The following is a 17,787-nucleotide window of genomic DNA, read 5'->3' on the forward strand; positions in this document are numbered from 1 at the left end:
CAACCATGTTGGCTCTTCTCAACGAGTTTGAAAACTTAATATTATCTTCAATCCTTAATATAAAAGTTAGTTTAACTTTTAATCTAAATATAAGAATCCAATTCACTTTGTTTTTCATATTTATCTATTTTTTTCAAAGAAGTCATTGTAGTAATTGTACATATTAAATGTTTCATCAAATGACACTTGATTAACAAGAGTATTTCAAGAAAGACAATATTTATTTATTACAAAAATCACTAATTTAACTAATTTCTTTAATCTACACAAATTAATCAACTAGCTCTTACTCCTCTGGTTCTATTTATAGGGCAAAGAAAGAACACATTTTTTGATCCTATTTATAGGGCACTCAGAGAAATTTTTTGCATGGATGTACAATTTTACCCTTCATTAATTATTGCGCTGACTTTGTTTACATGAGGTATAATATATATTAAATAGAGATAAAGTTGAAAAGTTGTTGAATTTTAAATGAGATTTAATAAAATTTAAAGTTTTTCTTGGTTTATATAAAATATGTTGAAAGTGACTATAAATAGGATCATAGGAGTATATTAAACACAGGTAGTAGTAAATTATAAAGATTATTATTCTAACGGGTGCTTTACAGGAAACCAGCACTTGTTAATTAATACATCCATGATTTATGTCTTTTAAAAAATTTATATTTAAAGGCTTTTAAAATCAACATTTACATCACAATAAAGATACGTGAGAGAATGGAAGTTGGATTTTGCTGCATCAGACAACACAAACCAAACTGAATTATAAAATTTAAAGGGGAATGCGGAATGGGCTTCAATCTCCATAGTTAAAAAATTAAAAAAAATTTCTTATTCCTATTATCATAGTGATACTTTTACAAGTTTAAACTTTAATTACTTTTGCTTTTCAAAGGTGAATTAATGGAGCACATTCAATGGTTAGGATTATGACATAAGTAAAATTCTGATTGAACTTCATATCGAAGTTGATTTTTTTATTCTCATTTCCAAAAGGAAACAGTTTTTCATTTATCTAATTAATCATGAAAGCACCGTGGTTTTGTCAACCATACGCATGCAATATTACGTACCATGAAAGTGACACACATTTTTATACACAATAATGATAAATAACTAATTTAATTAATTTTTTTAACTGTCATAAATTAGATAACGAGATCTTATATTTAGAATTAAAAATAAGTAACAATTACTTTTATTTTATTTTTTTCAAATACACATGCAATCTCAATTTTGTCCAACAAGCTAACGTGATCCTCAAACTAAGGCTTTATTCAAATTTCTAACTATATCCCAACTCCCAAGTTATCCCAAATTCACCAAATTACAAACCTTGTTTGAGATAATATCTACATTTTTACATCATAAGCTAATTAATGGTAACACCATTTTCTCATTCTGCATAAGATAGGAACCTATGCAACAAGGATTAGAATCTTAATCTGCGTTGTTTGGAGCTTCCAGAAAAGGTATTGAGACAGGAAGTATCAGAGAACAAGCCACATAAAGAATGTGCACCACAGAGTAAGCGAAACTGCAGCACAGGAATAAGTTGCTAGCATGATAACAGAGCATTCCCCTTGACCAACCCCAAATAATTGTGTCATTGTACCTGCAAATCCCCTAACTTTAATACTTTTCCGAACAAAAAAAACCTAAACAACAAATGCTTCAAATTTTGCTATCAATTAGGATTGAACTGAAACTGGAAAGTTTAGCAGATATATTCTGATAAGAATGCAATGCAGGTGGAAGAGCGACTGGAAGCAGTAAAACAAAGATCGCATCTTCAAGAAGGCAAATTTATGGGATGTTAATATCATTTAGAGAAGAACATCAAATCACTTACTTATGGCAACTGCAGGCGGAAGAGCGAATTGAAGCAGTAAAACAAACTGATATAATGGATCAGGATGAAGCAAGCCAAAATGGACAGCACCTTTAACAATGCCTATGCCTACTGCTGGCAGTGCAATGAATCGAACAATTATGATACCAGCAATCAGTGAAATCCTCACGCCTGACCCTTTTAATCCTGAAAAAAAAAATCCATATCTTGTCTTTGAGTTCTTAATCATTCATAAAATTACCTGCCGAACTGAACTTTACCCCGCATGAAATAATTCATCTTAATGATTGCTTACCCTTGAGAAGATTCGCCCCAATTAGCAAGGTCATCGCAGGAATTGCTGCATCACTACAGAACCAGTATATGAACAGAAGAGTTAAAAAAACCTTGCTTTCCCACATCAAGGCAAAGTCAAAAAGAAGGGGAAAAATTGCTTACCCGATCATGGATGCAGAGTCTTCAACTACACGAAGGGGAGCATTATCACCAACTAATACCTTTTGAAATGGAGCGACTATGCCAATTACCATACCAACAATCTATAAAAGCAAAGGAGAAGAGAAAGTTTCCTTGTTAGGACAAACTAACAAGGTTTCGATCAATTTGAATGAAACAGTAGGGGGAAAAAAGACTATGAAAGAAAATTAGGCAGTTTTTGGCATACCGATCCAATTGTTGGAGGTGCAAATAATGCTTTCAGGTTGATCTTTTCGGCTGTCACTTTCAACCGTTTCATTATCTTTTCCGTTTTTGGTACCTGCAACACATTATAAAAGTGTAGTATAAAGAATTTTACAATCTATTGCTTGTTATATCTGAGAAAAGTGCAAGGGGGTTCCTCTTCCTAAAGTGTGAAGCTTATAAAGTAGACCGAAATTAAAAGAGAGAATGACGCAATTGTAGAATCAAAATTTCTACAATTAAATGCTTTTAGCACCTAAAACTAAAGGGGAAGTTTTTCTCACTCCTATTCTAATTTGGATTCTCTAAACAGCGAATTTTATAGTGTCTCCAAATGAATAATGTTAATTCATCCGAAGAATTGTATTTGGCATTTCACTGGAGGCAGTAAGAAGAAACAAACACATTCAATAAAGGAGTGCACATCATGTTTCAACTAATTTTATCAGACCACAAAATAACCTTTGCTTCTCTGTTTGTAAATCCAATTTCAAGTTGACCCATCTGATTATTTTCCGGTGAAAATTTCTCTACATTGACCAATTGTCCTGTGGAACAGTTCGAAAGGTTTTCCGGATCTCTTTCTGTTGCAGACACTGAAGTTATCCTGGAACCATCTACTTTGTTTAAGTTGGAACTCTCGCATGTGTATATGCGCACAATGTTGTACACGTAGCTCCAAATGTAAATCGATCCTACCTGAAAGAGCAAAAATAAGAGATTGAAAAGGGAAAAAAGAGTGGGGCATTTTTAAATTTTCCTGATTCTCTCAAGTTTAAGTATCATACTGCCATTGACAGAGTAACATAAGCCATCCCATTTCTGTAACAAACTTCCACATCTCCGAAAGAACCATTGCTTTCTTTACAGAGAGCTGGAACTATGATAAGAGGCAAATTTCCCACATTTCCTGATCAGATCAGACCACATTAGACAAAGAAAACTTATTTTCAGCCGAGTTCAACAATGGCTTGATGATCTATGTGAAGTTGATGAATTGATAAAGTGAATTACAAATCAATAAGTGAACCTGCCTGCACTACAGCACCCCAACACAAGGCCTTGCAGATGACGAGGAGTTCTAGTTATTTTAATAACTAACCATCCAAACGCTGTCCCAATGGTAAAAGAGAGGAGAACGTTTATGGGCATGAACCACCTATGTAATTCATTAAAGCATGTCAGTTAAACCAAATCTTGAATTATATGAGTTGAAAACGAATGGTATGGCTAGAAAAGAAAATGCAGAGAGTAGTGAGCAACTATCATACAGTATAACCAGGCTCTTTAATGTTAACGTTTTTGCCAGGCTGCTGGAAAGAAGAGCGGGAGCGAATACGTAATATACCATCTGCAAAAAAAAAAAAAAAAAAAGTCCTTGGATCAGTAGTTGCTATGCGTCACCAAATATTTTGTGTTTAAAATCAAGGGACAAAAATCATGATAATAAAGCTAAGAGTCATTATTAATCCCCGCCATGTTGTGTTGCTAGCAATAATCTGTTTAACTATTTCCGGGCATTATAATAGCTCGTTGCAGTCACTTGCATCTTCATAGATATCAGAATGCAAGAAACACGTGTTGTATCTTTGTATCAGCAAATTGTGGAACAAAACTCTGACGATTATGGGTATATTTTCACCGTTTCTATAGATACATAGTATCATTCGGCATCACCCTATCACTTGTGATCATTGCGGCTTTCATGAGTTTGCTCAAGAAACAAAACAATGCAAAGAAGAAGAAACAATCTATTTGAATTGCGTGTCTTTCAACCTTCTTTCAATTTCCACAAAGCAACGTGATAACCAGATAGAACTTTGTCAAAAGCTCTAACAAGGAGAAATTATATACTGCCAAGTACCATAAAAATCAGCAGCAGTCTTGAAAGGGTTAGCTTGGCTGGTAAGAAATTATAATATCTGAGCAATGGAGCTTACGCAATTCAGGGGCTTCCCGGCATGGTCTTTGAGGATATCAAAGCGATCAAGCGCAATGAATGCTCCAACGGCAGTAATCAAGAGTACCTTGAGCACTGGCATTAGTGCAACAATAAAGAGTTTCCAGAACTCCATTGCCTTTTCTTTTTCTATTCCCAGAACTAAATTCAAGTGTTCTGGAAAGATGGAGTGGAGAATGAAAGAATCACGTTGCTGATGCTTGGCTGAGGGATAGAGTTGGCGTTGCATGAACATCAGTATATTAATAAGGCCACTAAACATGGTTGAGAAAATCAATTTGTATTCTTGTAAACAGATGATTAGTAGAAAACAGACGTCCCAATTCCATGATCCATAAGTGGAAAGCACCGAGCCTCCACTAGTTTTTCAAAATGGGAGAAATGTACTCAAACAGAGCAACCGAGAAAGACATATATGAGCAGCTCTTAGCTCATGTACTCTTCCGGTCCTTAATATAAGACCCATTTAACTAATTTGATTATATTAAGGAAGTTAGGTAAGTTAGTTAATTATAATAAATGTGACATATTTTTCCTAAAATACCATATAATTATCTTCCTTAATACCCCTCTGACAAACTCAATGATTTTTATATATTTTGGTATATTTTATATGAGTTTTGTCAGCTTAATTAGTCCCTTTTTGCTTTAATTGATTTATTTTGTTTTATTTTGAATTATTATTTTATAGGGGCAAAATTGTCATGTTTTGATTTAATTATGATTAATTGATTTTTAAGGACAATTAATGCTACCTTATCCTTGAATTTTGCTTGCAGGTTCTTAGAAGATTCAAAAATAAAAAAAAAAATAAAAAAAAAAGAAAAAAAATAATAATAATAAGTTGGGGGCAAAACGTTGCGTTTTGCCCCAACCTAATAATCATCATCTCCAGCGAACGCGAAGAGAGCGCCGAACACGCGCACACGCAAAAACGAAGCGAGCTGGTGGCGGTAGAAGAAAAAACACACACGATACAGAAAAAGAGGAAGCGGCGCACAAAGAGCAACACACGCGCAAGCGACGCTGGACGGCGAACACGGACCTGGAGTAGAAGAGAGAGACAGCACCCATCATCACCGGCGGCTTCATCTTCTTCTTCTCCTGGGGCAGCAAACCAGGCGAACCAGCAGCACACACGGAACAGAGCGGACGCTGGACGGCGGCTGAGAAGTGAAAAACAGAGCAACAAGACGCGACACACACGTTGGGCGACGAAGCAGGGAGCTGACGGCGTGACCAGTGTTCCTCCATGGAATTTTGCAGCAGAATTTTGATTACAACATTTTTCATGGCAGTCCGTGGCTGAGGTTATCTGATTCTCCAATTCAACAATAATGGCAGGAGCTTGGATCATCAAAGGGGAGTTTAGTTGCTTTAATTTCCTACTCAATAATTGTTTAACAATTCCTAGGTCTTAGGATAGTTTTTCTAATTGTTGGGATAATTGTATTGCTTAATTTGATTATATTTGGGGATTATTGTGACTGGATTATTGTTTAGCATTTGACATTGGGCTGTTTATAGCTTTGATTTCAATTATGATGTTGTGGTTATGACATTTGTATTGATTTTGGAGTTAATATATTGTGATTTTCTAAGGTGGCTTAGAATTTTGGATCATATAGTCTCTTGCTAGCTTTAATTCTGTTATTTTGGATTTAAGAGTTCTAATTAAGCATTGGTTTTTAGCATCCTTAATCCCATTTTACTATTCTGGTTGCAGTTAGTAAGTTGGGATTTTAGGAAAATATTTTGTGGCAACTCGAGGTGGCTCGGTTGTTGGATCAAAAGCTTAATTATAATTCTTAATTCATTGTTTTTAACTCCCACATCTTTTAGAGTGATGATTGCCTGCGTTGTTGAATTGGAGGATTGATTTTTATCAGTGTTATTTGTGTGTCTCATTTTCATTTCTTTATCTTCATTATTTCAATCATCTTTTATATAAAAAAAATAAAAAAAAAAGTATTTTAATTTCAATTTGATTCGTAGTATTTAATTAACAGCTTTTCAAAATCAAAAATCTCTTTTTATAGTTTAGGTTACTTGCATTTATTTACTAGGGTTTAATTTCGTTTTCGGCTCCTCAAAGTGAAACGACCCGAGTTGTGCACTATATTGCATTAATTCGGTTAATTTTTGGAGTAACCCCAAAGCGACAATTAAGGGCAGTTCAACTTCAAGTGGCGCCGTTGCCGGGGAGCCAAGAAATTGGTTCCCTAGTAATTAAGTGTCAAGTAGCCTTGATTGGGGTTCATTTGTTGAGCCTTTTTAGTTTTCATTTTTGTTAGTTTTTGCATTTTCTTTAGTAGTTTGCATTTGTTTCTATTGATTTTTCATAGCATTTTTTTTTCTTCTTTCTTTGCATAAAAAAAAAAATTTTAAAAATACAACTAAATATCTTGATTTTTCATTCATTGCATTTTTCATTCTCATACGCATACACTTGCATTGCATTGCATTCATCTGTTTTCTTTTGTTTTATTGCTTCTGGTTGATTGATTGTTTATGCCAAGAAAGGGTAGGTCTAAAACCCTAGTTCCTTCCAATCTTGAGCTTCAAAGTTCTTTAAGAGAAGTTAGACAAGACTCAAGGGTAGAAAGGACTAGTGAGGTTGAACTAGACAATTTAACTGATCTAGATTTGGTGGTTGACTTAGGTGACATAATGGAAACAGTTAATAATCCTAATGGTAACAACAATGGTGGTAATGAGAGAGGGGGCAATGGACATAATGGGGAGCATGACAGAATAGGAGAGAATAATGGAGATAACCCTAGAAGAAGAACTATTAGGGAAGCCACTACTTCTGATGCAAATTATGATCCTTTTAATGTTGCATGCCCTAATGTTGATGTTAATTTTGAGATTAAAGGTCCACTGCTTAATAATTTGCCTAAATTTTATGGTTTGACAGGTGAGGACCCGTACAAACATCTGAAATCTCTCTCTATGGTATGTGCTAGCATGAAGCCGGTTGGGGCTAATCTGGATGAGGTTCTTTGGAAGGTATTCCACTTATCTCTGGAGGGCAAAGCACGAGAATGGTACATGAGCTTGCCTAGTTATATGGCAGATGCCTACCATAACTGGAACAACCTCAGAAAAGCATTCTTGGAGAAGTATTTCCCTGCTTCCCGGACTTCTACATTGAGAAAAGAGATCTACTCTGCAAAGCAAGATTATGATGAGTCACTTTATGACTACTGGAACCGTTTTCAGGACTTGCTTTCTAGATGTCCACACCATCAGATTCCAGATGAGCAGTTAGTCCAATACTTTTATGATGGACTTAAGACCCAAGATAAGGGGATGTTGGATGCTGCTTCTGGGGGTTCTCTTATTGATTTAACTGCTGAGGAGGCATGGGAACTTATCAAGAAAATGGCATTGAACCATCAACAGTATAGCATCAGGGAGTCTAAAAATGTCAATGCAATGCATACTAATCCTTCTTCAGTCCACATTCCTCAATTGGACACATTCACTTCTCAAATTGCTGCTTTGACTACACAGTTGAATAAGCTTGCATCTCACACTCCCCCTGTTGACACTCGGACTCCTAATTCTATGGAGATGACTGCACCTAGTTGTGAGCATTGTAATTCTGTTATGCACATCTCTGCTGCTTGCCCTCATAGATATGAGGAAGTTTCTGCCATGTATCAAGGAAGGGCCAATCAATCCAAGCAATGGAACCCATACTCAAACACATATAATGAAGGATGGAAAGCTCATCCAAATTTCCGATGGGGAGGAGGTGACAATAGGCAGGTTCAAGAAGGGTTTCAAGGGAATATGGTTCCTCAAGGGCAAACTTACTATGGAGGGTTACAAGGAGAATCTTCTAGAGCCATGTCTACCCCACAGCAATCACAGTCTAAGGATGATGAGCGGTTCTCTCGAATACTCAAGGGCATTGAGGCAATGACTGAGCACATATCTAAGTCTGAAGCTAAATCTGAAGCTAGATTTGCAGCCCTAGAGAATAGGATGGAGCAATGGGAAACTAGAACCTCTAATTTGACTTCTTATGTCACTAAGTTGTCAAATGGTGTGAGTGAACAGCAAGCTAAGGCTAGTGGTTCAATGCCTTCCAACACGGTGATAAATCCTAAATCTTTGAATGCAATTACATTGAGAAGCGGTAAGGAAATTGGTGCTAAGACAGTGCAATTCAAAGATGATGAAGAGGGTGAAGAACCGGTTGATGAAGAGATAGAAGTTGAGTCTCCTCCTTCTAAAACCACTCAAGACATTCCCAAGGCCACTCAAGAGACCTCCATTCAATCCAAAGAGCCAATAGAGAAAGGATCATCTTCCAAAGGTGATGAGGTAAATATTTCTGACTTGCCTTTTCCTCATTCATATCTCATGAGTAAGAAAGTTGTTGAAAAGAAAGATAATGATGAGCTTTTTGAAATGTTTAGCAAACTTGAGGTTAATGTGCCATTACTTGATTTGATTAAGAAGATGCCTAAGTGTGCTAAGTTTCTGAAAGATCTATGTACAAACAAGAGGAAGTATAGGCATAGTGAGAGAATCCAACTGGGGTCTAGTGTTAGTGCTATCTTCAAGCCACAGCTGCCTATTAAGTGTAAAGACCCGGGTTCCTACACTATTCCCTGTACCATAGGCAAAACAAACATTTCACATGCCTTACTAGACTTAGGTGCAGCCATAAATGTTATGCCTACCTCTATCTATGAGAGTTTGGGTATTCATGCCTTGAAAGACACCAGTGTTGTGCTAGGTCTAGCTGATAGGACTGTGAGACATCCTAAGGGCTTTCTTGAGGACGTTCTTGTGCAAGTGAAGGGTCTTGTGTTCCCAGCTGACTTTTATGTGCTAGATATGACTGATGAGATTAAAGCCGATAGCACTTTGATTCTAGGAAGACCTTTTCTTAGAACAGCCCAAACCATAATTAATGTGAAAGACGGGGTCATTACCATGGGTTTTGGGGACCAACAGATTACCTTCAACATTTCTGATGCTATGAGTCAAGGTTATGCAGATTGCTCTTACTTGGGTGTTAATTTGATTGATTGTGCTGTTAATGATGTTGATGATTTGCATGAATCTGAGATGCATGAACATGACTGGTATGGTGAGATTGTTGAGCATGATGATGCATTTACTTGTTTATCTACCCCTCATTCTTCTTCTTTTTGCTCATGTTATGGTGACGTGGTGTGTGTTAACTGTTTAGAAGTTGATCACCTCCTTTCCATCTCTCATGATTTTGATGCATCATCTTGTCTTAACTGTGATTCTGCCTTGAACATTACACTTGATGATAGCCTTGAGAAAGGCGAGTTTGTTGATTTTGCAGGAACTGATGATAAAGGAGCTGTTACACAAGCTACACCGATAGCTTCTCCTTTGAGTGGTGCTGGAACATTAGAAGAGGCTAGCAAAAGATTGCTACTCACTTAGTCACTTCTAATCCCACTCTTCCTTGTGATTTACTTGATGTTTCTGTTGATAAAATTGATACCGATCCTTCTTTTTGTAGGTCATCCAAGAATGGCACTGAGTTGGGAAGTGGAGGACATACACATCATGATGAGCTTATATCTCCTTCCCTAAGCCATATGGACATGCCACTTGCATTGAATGCACTTGACATAAAAGAATTAGTTCCTTCTGTTGTGCAACCTCCTGATTTAGAACTGAAACCCCTCCCCTCTAATTTGAAATATGTCTTTCTTGCTGCTGATTTAAATTGCCTGTTATTATTTCCAGTTCTTTGAGTAGTTCTGAAGAAGAAAGATTGATTTCTGTATTGAAGAGTCATAAAGGGGCTATAGGATGGTCTTTAGGGGATATTCCGGGGATTAATCCCTCAGTTTGCACACACAGGATCCTTTTGAATGAAGGGTCCAAGCCAGTTAGGCAACCACAGAGGAGACTGAATCCTCTCATTCTGGATGTGGTTAAGAAGGAAGTCTCAAAGTTGTTGAGTGCTGGGATCATCTATCCCATATCAGACAGTGAGTGGGTAAGTCCGGTACAAGTAGTACCAAAGAAGAGCGGTATCACAGTAGTGAGAAATGAAAATGATGAACTGATTCCAACTAGGGTTCAAAATGCTTGGAGAGTGTGTATAGACTATAGGAAGTTGAATGATGCTACGAGAAAGGACCACTTTCCATTACCTTTTATAGATCAGATGTTGGAAAGAATTTCAGGAAAGTCTCACTATTGTTTTCTTGACGGTTTTTCTGGCTATTTTCAGGTACCTATCGCTCCTGAAGATCAGGACAAGACTACCTTCACATGCCCTTTTGGTACCTTTGCTTATCGAAGGATGCCATTTGGGTTGTGTAACGCTCCAGGCACCTTTCAAAGGTGTATGATGGCGATATTTAGTGATCTTCTAGAGCAAAACATGGAAGTTTTTATGGATGACTTCACTGTTTATGGTGAGAGTTTTGATGAGTGCTTGAATAGCCTAGAACAGGCTCTTGAGAGGTGTATTGATAAGAAATTGGTTTTAAACTTTGAAAAGTGTCATTTCATGGTTGATAGAGGGATAGTCCTAGGTCACCTCATCTCCCAAAAGGGGATTGAGGTTGATAGGGCCAAAATTGAAGTTATTTCATCCCTTCCTTATCCTACTTGTTTAAAGGATTTGAGGTCTTTCTTAGGACATGCAGGTTTCTATCGGCGCTTTATTAAGGATTTTAGTAAAGTTGCTCTGCCTCTTTCTACCTTATTGAAAAAAGATACTGAATTTAAATTTGATGATAAGTGTAGACATGCTTTTGACACTTTGAAATCTATGCTTGTTTCACCTCCTATTCTCACTGCACCTAACTGGAATTTACATTTTGAGTTGTCTTGTGATGCTTCTAACTTTGCAGTAGGTGCCATGCTTGGACAGAAGGAGGAGAAACAGTCTAGAGTCATCGCATATGCCTCCAAGACGCTTGATTCCGCTCAAGTGAATTATACCACTACGGAGAAGGAACTATTTGCTATTATTTTTGCTTTGGATAAGTTTAGACAGTATCTTATAAACTCTCGAGTGGTTGTTTTTACAGATCATGCAGCGGTTAGGTACCTATTTAAGAAGCCTCAGTCTAAACCTAGACTGCTGAGATGGGCTTTGCTGCTACAGGAGTTTGATATCGAGATTAGAGATCGAGCTGGAGCAGAGAATCATGTAGCTGACCACCTTAGTCGGTTACCTGAAGGCACACAGGGAGTTGACTCTTCTGATCTTGTTATTGACTCATTTCCTGATTCTGCACTTTTTGCCTTGGCTGTTCATGAGCCTTGGTACTCTAATATAGTTAATTATCTTGTCACTGACCTTATACCTCTTTCTATGTCTAAATTTCAGATTGATAAGCTGAAGAGGGAGGCAAGATACTATATCTGGGATGCTCCAATCCTGTGGAAGCAATGCAGTGACCAGATCATCAGACGCTGTGTTCCAAATAATGAGATCCACTCTATCCTTACCTTTGCACATTCTTTATCTTGTGGGGGGCATTTTAGTGCTAATAGGACTGCTAGGAGGGTTTTAGAGTGTGGTTTTTATTGGCCTTCTCTATTTAAGGATGCTTATTCTTTCTGCAAGTCTTGTGATAAGTGTCAGAGGTTTGGGAGTTTGGGTAGGAAGCATGAGATGCCTCTAAGACCTATGCATTTTTGTGAAATCTTTGATGTGTGGGGCATGGATTTTATGGGTCCCTTCCCTTCGTCTTTTGGATTTTCATACATATTACTTGCAGTAGATTATGTGTCTAGATGGGTAGAGGCAGTGCCAACTAGGAAAGATGATGCTTCTACTGTTGCCAAGTTCTTACGTTCTCATATCTTTTGCAGGTATGGCATTCCAAGAGCAATCATCAGTGACCAAGGAACACACTTCTGCAACAGGACCATCAAGTCTCTATTGGCTAAACATGGAGTCAATCACAAGCTGGCCACTCCTTATCACCCTCAGACGAATGGGTTAGCTGAAGTCTCTAACCGGAAGTGAAACGAATACTTGAGAAGATCGTGAAACCATCCCGTAAGGACTGGAGTGAAAGGCTTGAGGAAGCTCTTTGGGCTTACAGGACTGCCTACAAGACCCCTATAGGCATGTCCCCTTTCCGGTTGCTCTATGGCAAGGCTTGCCATCTACCTATGGAGATCGAGCACAAATCTTATTGGGCAATCAAGGCATGTGATGCAGATCTCGAATCTTCACTTATCAATCGGAAGATGCAACTCCAGGAACTTGAAGAGATGAGACTTGAATCCTACGACAATGCCAGAATCTACAAAGACAAGCTGAAAATGATTCATGACAAACAGATTCTGAGGAAGCAGTTTCATGAAGGTGACAAGGTTCTAAAGTTTAAAGCCCGGTTGAAGCTGATGCCCGGGAAGTTTGTCACCAAGTGGGAAGGTCCGTTTAGAGTTACTAAAGTATATCCCTTTGGCACGGTAGAGCTCGTAGATGAGGAGACCGGTATAACTTCACAAGTCAACGGCCATCTACTGAAGCACTACCATGAGAATCACAGACCTCCCTGATCACCCGGTTGTTCCCTTCCACCCTACTCTTTTACTTTATGTTGTATTGCTGGTGATATCTGTTTGCTGAGATAGTTAGGAGTAAGTGTGGGGGAGGGAACTTTTCCAGTAGCTGTAGTTGTAGCTGTTTATTTCTGTTTAGTAGTTGTTTGTTTTGTTTCCTCTTGATTCGGCCATCTCTTCTGATCACTTGATTTATATTTGTCTATTTTCATTTCACATTATCTTAACATTGAGGACAATGTATTGATCAAGTGTGGAGGAGGGATTGTTGTTGAGTTGTTGAGCTTTCTTTTGAAAAAAAAGAAAAAAAGAAATACCCCTCTCTCTTCTACTTGATTATGGTTGAGGGAGTATCCATTGGGATAATTTAGAGAAAATTGATAAATATGAGAAATGGGTCTTATATTTAGGACCAAAACCAACTCAACAATTGGGTCCTATATTAAGGACCGGAGGAGTATTATTCATTATTACAAAATTGAGCCTATAAAGTTGACGAGACACATATCATAATTGCTTCATATGCTAGTTTATGGCTGTATGCTTTAACTTCGTCAATTTATTGTTGGAAGTCATTTTTATGCTTTAAACAAGATTATTACTGTTTTGTTACTGTTAAAGTTTATCTAACCAGTACCACTGAAAAATTCTGCCCTTTTAACCAACAGGCTACTTTCTAATCCAGCCGTTTTATATGGTAATTGGGTGGTTGGAACTACCCAATTACCATATCCTCTCATCAAGAGATTGCATGTAATAATAAACTATTTTGTAATCCAAGTTTAAACTTCTAGCAGATAAAATTAGTAAAATTTCATCCCTCTCCTGGAATCTCCACATATTTCTTGCCATACTGACGAGAATTTACGGGAAACCTTACCTCTTTAGACATATCTCAGAACAGGCAGAAAGCCATCAGATTAACCATAGAAACCTTGTTGAAGAATCCCCAATGTTGCGTTGAGCTTATTTTCAACATGGATTTATCATGTTTCTTCCATTTGCACCATCAAATTCATACCTCTTTCGTCCAAGTCCATCAATTTTTCAGGAAGAAAATAAGTAAAAACTCTGCTTAAGTGTGCTGGTCAGTGCTGCCTCCTATGAATGTGGTTAAGAAGCCGTGCTTTCCATCTTCAGCTAAAGAGGACAAATAAAAGACTTAATATTGAACATTGAAGGGTTTAAATAAAAGGTAAATAATAGGTTATTATTATTTTTTTTTTCTTTTTCCTGTCTTAATCTTTTCTTCTAGTTAAGAGTACCGACACATATCCACCCTCTAGACAGCCTGGGGGTTTTGATTTTTGAAGCTCATAACCTTCTTCATTAGAGAGGGAAGATTATAGCTCCAACTTCCCCTCCCGGTCTCAAAGCAAAAAATTCTCATTTTTCATTTTCTCATGCATGATAATGGGCAAAATAGGGGGGGTTATTTTTCAGAACCAACCACATGATATTCATTGATTCGTGTATATCATGAACTTGTGTCTTATATATATATATATATATATATATTTATTTAAAGAGGTAAATACCAATAGCATGAGATTACTTACAGCCGAAATTGAATCTGCAATATCTTACCTGTAGAGGTAAGTACCAATAGCATGAGATTACTTACAATACCACTTGCAACTTTTGCCTTATATTTGATAATGGGAGGATATATTTTTAAAGAAAAGGTCTGTGCTTTTTGTTGGCGTCAAAAAGAAAAGGTTTGCGCTAGGTTGATTAAATTTCCAAATTTTGCCGTAAAAGAGGGGGGCCATACCGATAAATTTTTGAAAATAAAATGAGTATTTCGTGTCATGCCCACTGAAAAAATGTTTCAAAGGGCAGCAACACTTCTAATTAGTGCGTCTTTTAGTCTTTATTATAAGCCACTGCTCATTTTTAACCATTTCACACAGATAAAAAAAATTAATGAAAAATAAGTTATCTTTTGGATTTTTTTGAAAAATTACTGCTACTTTTCAATATGTTCTTTTAATTAAATTAGCAAAACAAAAATTAAAACATGTTTAGAATACCTTATAAACATCTTTTCAACCATGATTTACAAATTACGAGATAAATATATGAGGAGATTTTTATTTCCACTTATGTAAAATGTATTTATAAGTGCTTTTAAAACGTATTTATAAGTGTTTTTAACTATCCATCCAAACAGACTCTTAATAGGTTGTGTACTTGTGTCTTCCCTTGACAGCTGAAAAAGGGCATACAAAAAACTGAATATTGGACAAAGAAGGATTTAAATAAACATCTACATCATTCTTCATTTGATTATAGTAACTTGTTAACGTTAATTATCCACCACAAGTTTCCAGATACAAACCCATTCTGACCTCCCTGCTCCATGTACGGTGTATCCCTTTGAAGTAATCATCCGCCCACCTCCACCAGGGGACGGATCCATCAAAAGTTCCACATTCGCTAATTTCTATCTAACAACCTACTTCCATAGGAGAGGAAAATCACACACCCACTGTAGCAGCAGGCCACTGGCTGAATCAAACTTGTTAAAGAGGTGTTGAAGTAGCATATAAATAGGATATAGGTAAAAAGCAGAGGCCGCACCAAGCAGGTCACAGCATTTTCTGTCGCTTACATGAACATGATTCCGGAATCTGACGTTACCATCTTTGTGGACGAAAACACGATACCATTATCCGTAGAGAGAAGATATCAAATATTTGCTGTTAATGAACCCTGCCCTAGTTCACAAGAAACATTGGAATCTAAGAAGAAAACAGAAAGAAAGCCATTGGAAACTCCCAGTCCTCGCCACTAAAGAGAGCTGAAACTCCCGGCCAACACCTTGTGTTACATTCTGAATCAAGCATACACTATCGCATTCTCATTCCTTCTGGATAACAACAATACTTCAAGTTTGCCAAGAGTACTTAAAACAAATCTAGTTTATCAAAAATAAAGATTATTACAATGAGTTGCGGGGAGAAGAAACAACAGGGGAGAAATTAAGATGCATTAAAAAAGTGAAAGAAAAAGAAAAGAAAAAGTACCAACAATACTTTCTGAACTCGGCATGTTCTTCTACAAAATACAATAGTAATTAGATTGGATACACTTATTGAGTTATTTCTTACTGAGATCGATCCCAGCCTTCTTCGCAACAGCATCAAGTCCATTCTTCTCTATAGTCTTCAACGCCTTTGTTGACAAACGGAGCTTTACATAGCGCTTTCCGGCTTCCCACCAAACTCTCTTGTACTGAAGGTTCACAAATTGCAACTTTTTCGTCTTATGGTTTGAGAATGAAACTTTGTTGGCCTTGTTTGCTTTCTTTCCCGTGAAGGGGCACACTCTTCCTAAGAAAATAAATCCGAAGTCACAGAATAAATCACCAGTGAATAAATTGAACCAGTTCTACCATCATGACCATTAACGTGCTCAGAATTTCACTACTTAAAAACTACTGATAACAAAGCTTGGAATTGTCCCCAAAAGGGCCGGAAGAAATATATATTATAACCCCAACTTTTTCTATCAGTTTCAAAGTAACATTGAGCCCGAGTCCTCAGGCATATATATGTCACTGAAAAGATGAAGTGGCAAACAGACTAAATATCACTATTAATCTTTCTGTCCAAGCACAACAGAAATGAAATATACATTAATCTGCCAGTGGTAAGAAACTGAAGTTTTAGAGAGGCATTTCACTTGCGCTCTGTGTTCCTATGGATGCAAGACATAACATTAAGTAAACAAGCAAGAAGGGAGTAATTAGCTATCGCTTGGCTTCCGGCAAAGTCTAAGGTAACACAATTTCGTTCAATTCAAGCATTTTCAAAAACCAGCTGGGTGTCTAGTCCTACAATTCCGAGCATTCAACTTACAGAAACAATAACAGAGCTCGAACAACAGAGCATTAATCGAAGCATGAGGTGGTTGCCAAAATATTGTCTTTGCATCAAGTCGAGGGCCATGAAATGAATTAGTTAAATCCAAAACAAAAAGTAGCGAAGTTCTGAAAATAAAAGGCAAGGAATTATGGTGAGAAGAAATTACGAGCAACGGGCTGTAAAGCAGGTAGCAACGGGGCAGAAACGGCGGGCGTGGCCGGTTTGGGTGAATGGGGATATGAGATTTTGAAGCCACTCAACTGTGAAGAGACGAACCCAAGCTCTGAAGCCACGCTGAGCCTCGATGACGGAAACCCCAAAGTCTTGTATTTTGGCAGACACAGGTTAAATTTATTCGCCATCACAACAGCCGAAGCCCCGGAAACCGCCATTGCTTCTTATCCCTTCGCTCTCTCCTTCCCTTTATAATTTCGCCGGGAAAAATGAGAGAAAACGAGTTGTGGAGGCCGTGAATTTGGATAGCCATATCCACGGCTGTCCAGTGTCCACACAGTGTGGGTCCCCTACCGGGCCTCCAATTCCCTTATGTTTTTAACCAGTGCCGGGCCTCCATATTCCTCCTCGGTCTGAAGACATTCTTAAAATAAACCACGAATCTCATTAAATTTAATTGAAAACTTTAATCTTTTAAAAAGAAATGTAAACATTAAAAGTGTCCTTCGTCAAATTATCATTTAATTTAACTCTCAATTAATTAATGAAAAATATTTTGGAAATAAGGTTATTAATGAATAACTATTTTTTTAAACATCTAATATATATGTATATAATAAAACATGAAAAGGCTCTGGCTTGTAAATCGAAACGAATAGAATACCTAACAAAAGTATGGAGATTAAGGATGTTAGTTGTGTC

The 17,787-nt window shown here is 37.2% G+C and overlaps 2 protein-coding genes across 3 annotated transcripts; both read right to left on the bottom strand.

Annotated features, from left to right (window-relative positions):
* Positions 1-1,195: 1,195 nt before the first annotated feature.
* On the bottom strand, positions 1,196-14,099 carry LOC114727051 (protein PIN-LIKES 3-like). 2 transcript variants are annotated; one of them, XM_028913776.1, is made up of 11 exons: positions 13,923-14,099; positions 4,479-4,702; positions 3,810-3,889; positions 3,573-3,697; positions 3,327-3,448; positions 3,001-3,237; positions 2,522-2,614; positions 2,296-2,396; positions 2,153-2,205; positions 1,858-2,043; positions 1,196-1,620 (listed from the first exon to the last, which is right to left on the bottom strand). In XM_028913776.1, the coding sequence occupies exons 2-11, from the start codon at positions 4,611-4,613 to the stop codon at positions 1,496-1,498; spliced, it is 1,257 nt and encodes a 418-aa protein (XP_028769609.1). In that variant the 5' UTR covers positions 4,614-4,702; positions 13,923-14,099; the 3' UTR covers positions 1,196-1,495. The 2 variants fall into 2 exon arrangements, with proteins under 2 accessions (XP_028769609.1, XP_028769608.1); XM_028913775.1 differs by lacking the exon at positions 13,923-14,099 and having other exon boundaries at positions 4,479-4,852.
* A 1,772-nt stretch (positions 14,100-15,871) lies between these two features.
* LOC114727028 (50S ribosomal protein L28, chloroplastic) lies at positions 15,872-17,352 on the bottom strand. The gene is made up of 2 exons (XM_028913734.1): positions 17,078-17,352; positions 15,872-16,377 (listed from the first exon to the last, which is right to left on the bottom strand). The coding sequence occupies exons 1-2, from the start codon at positions 17,301-17,303 to the stop codon at positions 16,145-16,147; spliced, it is 459 nt and encodes a 152-aa protein (XP_028769567.1). The 5' UTR covers positions 17,304-17,352; the 3' UTR covers positions 15,872-16,144.
* Between the last annotated feature and the right edge of the window lie 435 nt (positions 17,353-17,787).

Source organism: Neltuma alba, unplaced genomic scaffold, assembly GCF_004799145.2.
Source record: "Neltuma alba isolate B1F8T4 unplaced genomic scaffold, ASM479914v2 tig00012431_pilon, whole genome shotgun sequence".
Taxonomy (NCBI): Eukaryota; Viridiplantae; Streptophyta; class Magnoliopsida; order Fabales; family Fabaceae; genus Neltuma; species Neltuma alba.

What these genes read in the sequence shown, in the direction of transcription:
- LOC114727051 (XM_028913775.1), bottom strand. Translation starts at nt 4,760, where the DNA reads ATGTTTAGTGGCCTTATTAATATACTGATGTTCATGCAACGCCAACTC. An exon ending in CCGGGAAGCCCCTGAATTGC is followed by an intron (nt 3,890 to 4,478) that starts GTAAGCTCCATT and finishes TTTTTTTTGCAG; the next exon opens with ATGGTATATTACGTATTCGC. An exon ending in TTACAAACAGAGAAGCAAAG is followed by an intron (nt 2,615 to 3,000) that starts GTTATTTTGTGG and finishes AATGTGTTGCAG; the next exon opens with GTACCAAAAACGGAAAAGAT.
- LOC114727028 (XM_028913734.1), bottom strand. Translation starts at nt 17,303, where the DNA reads ATGGCGGTTTCCGGGGCTTCGGCTGTTGTGATGGCGAATAAATTTAAC. An exon ending in TGCTTTACAGCCCGTTGCTC is followed by an intron (nt 16,378 to 17,077) that starts GTAATTTCTTCT and finishes TTATTTTCTTAG; the next exon opens with GAAGAGTGTGCCCCTTCACG.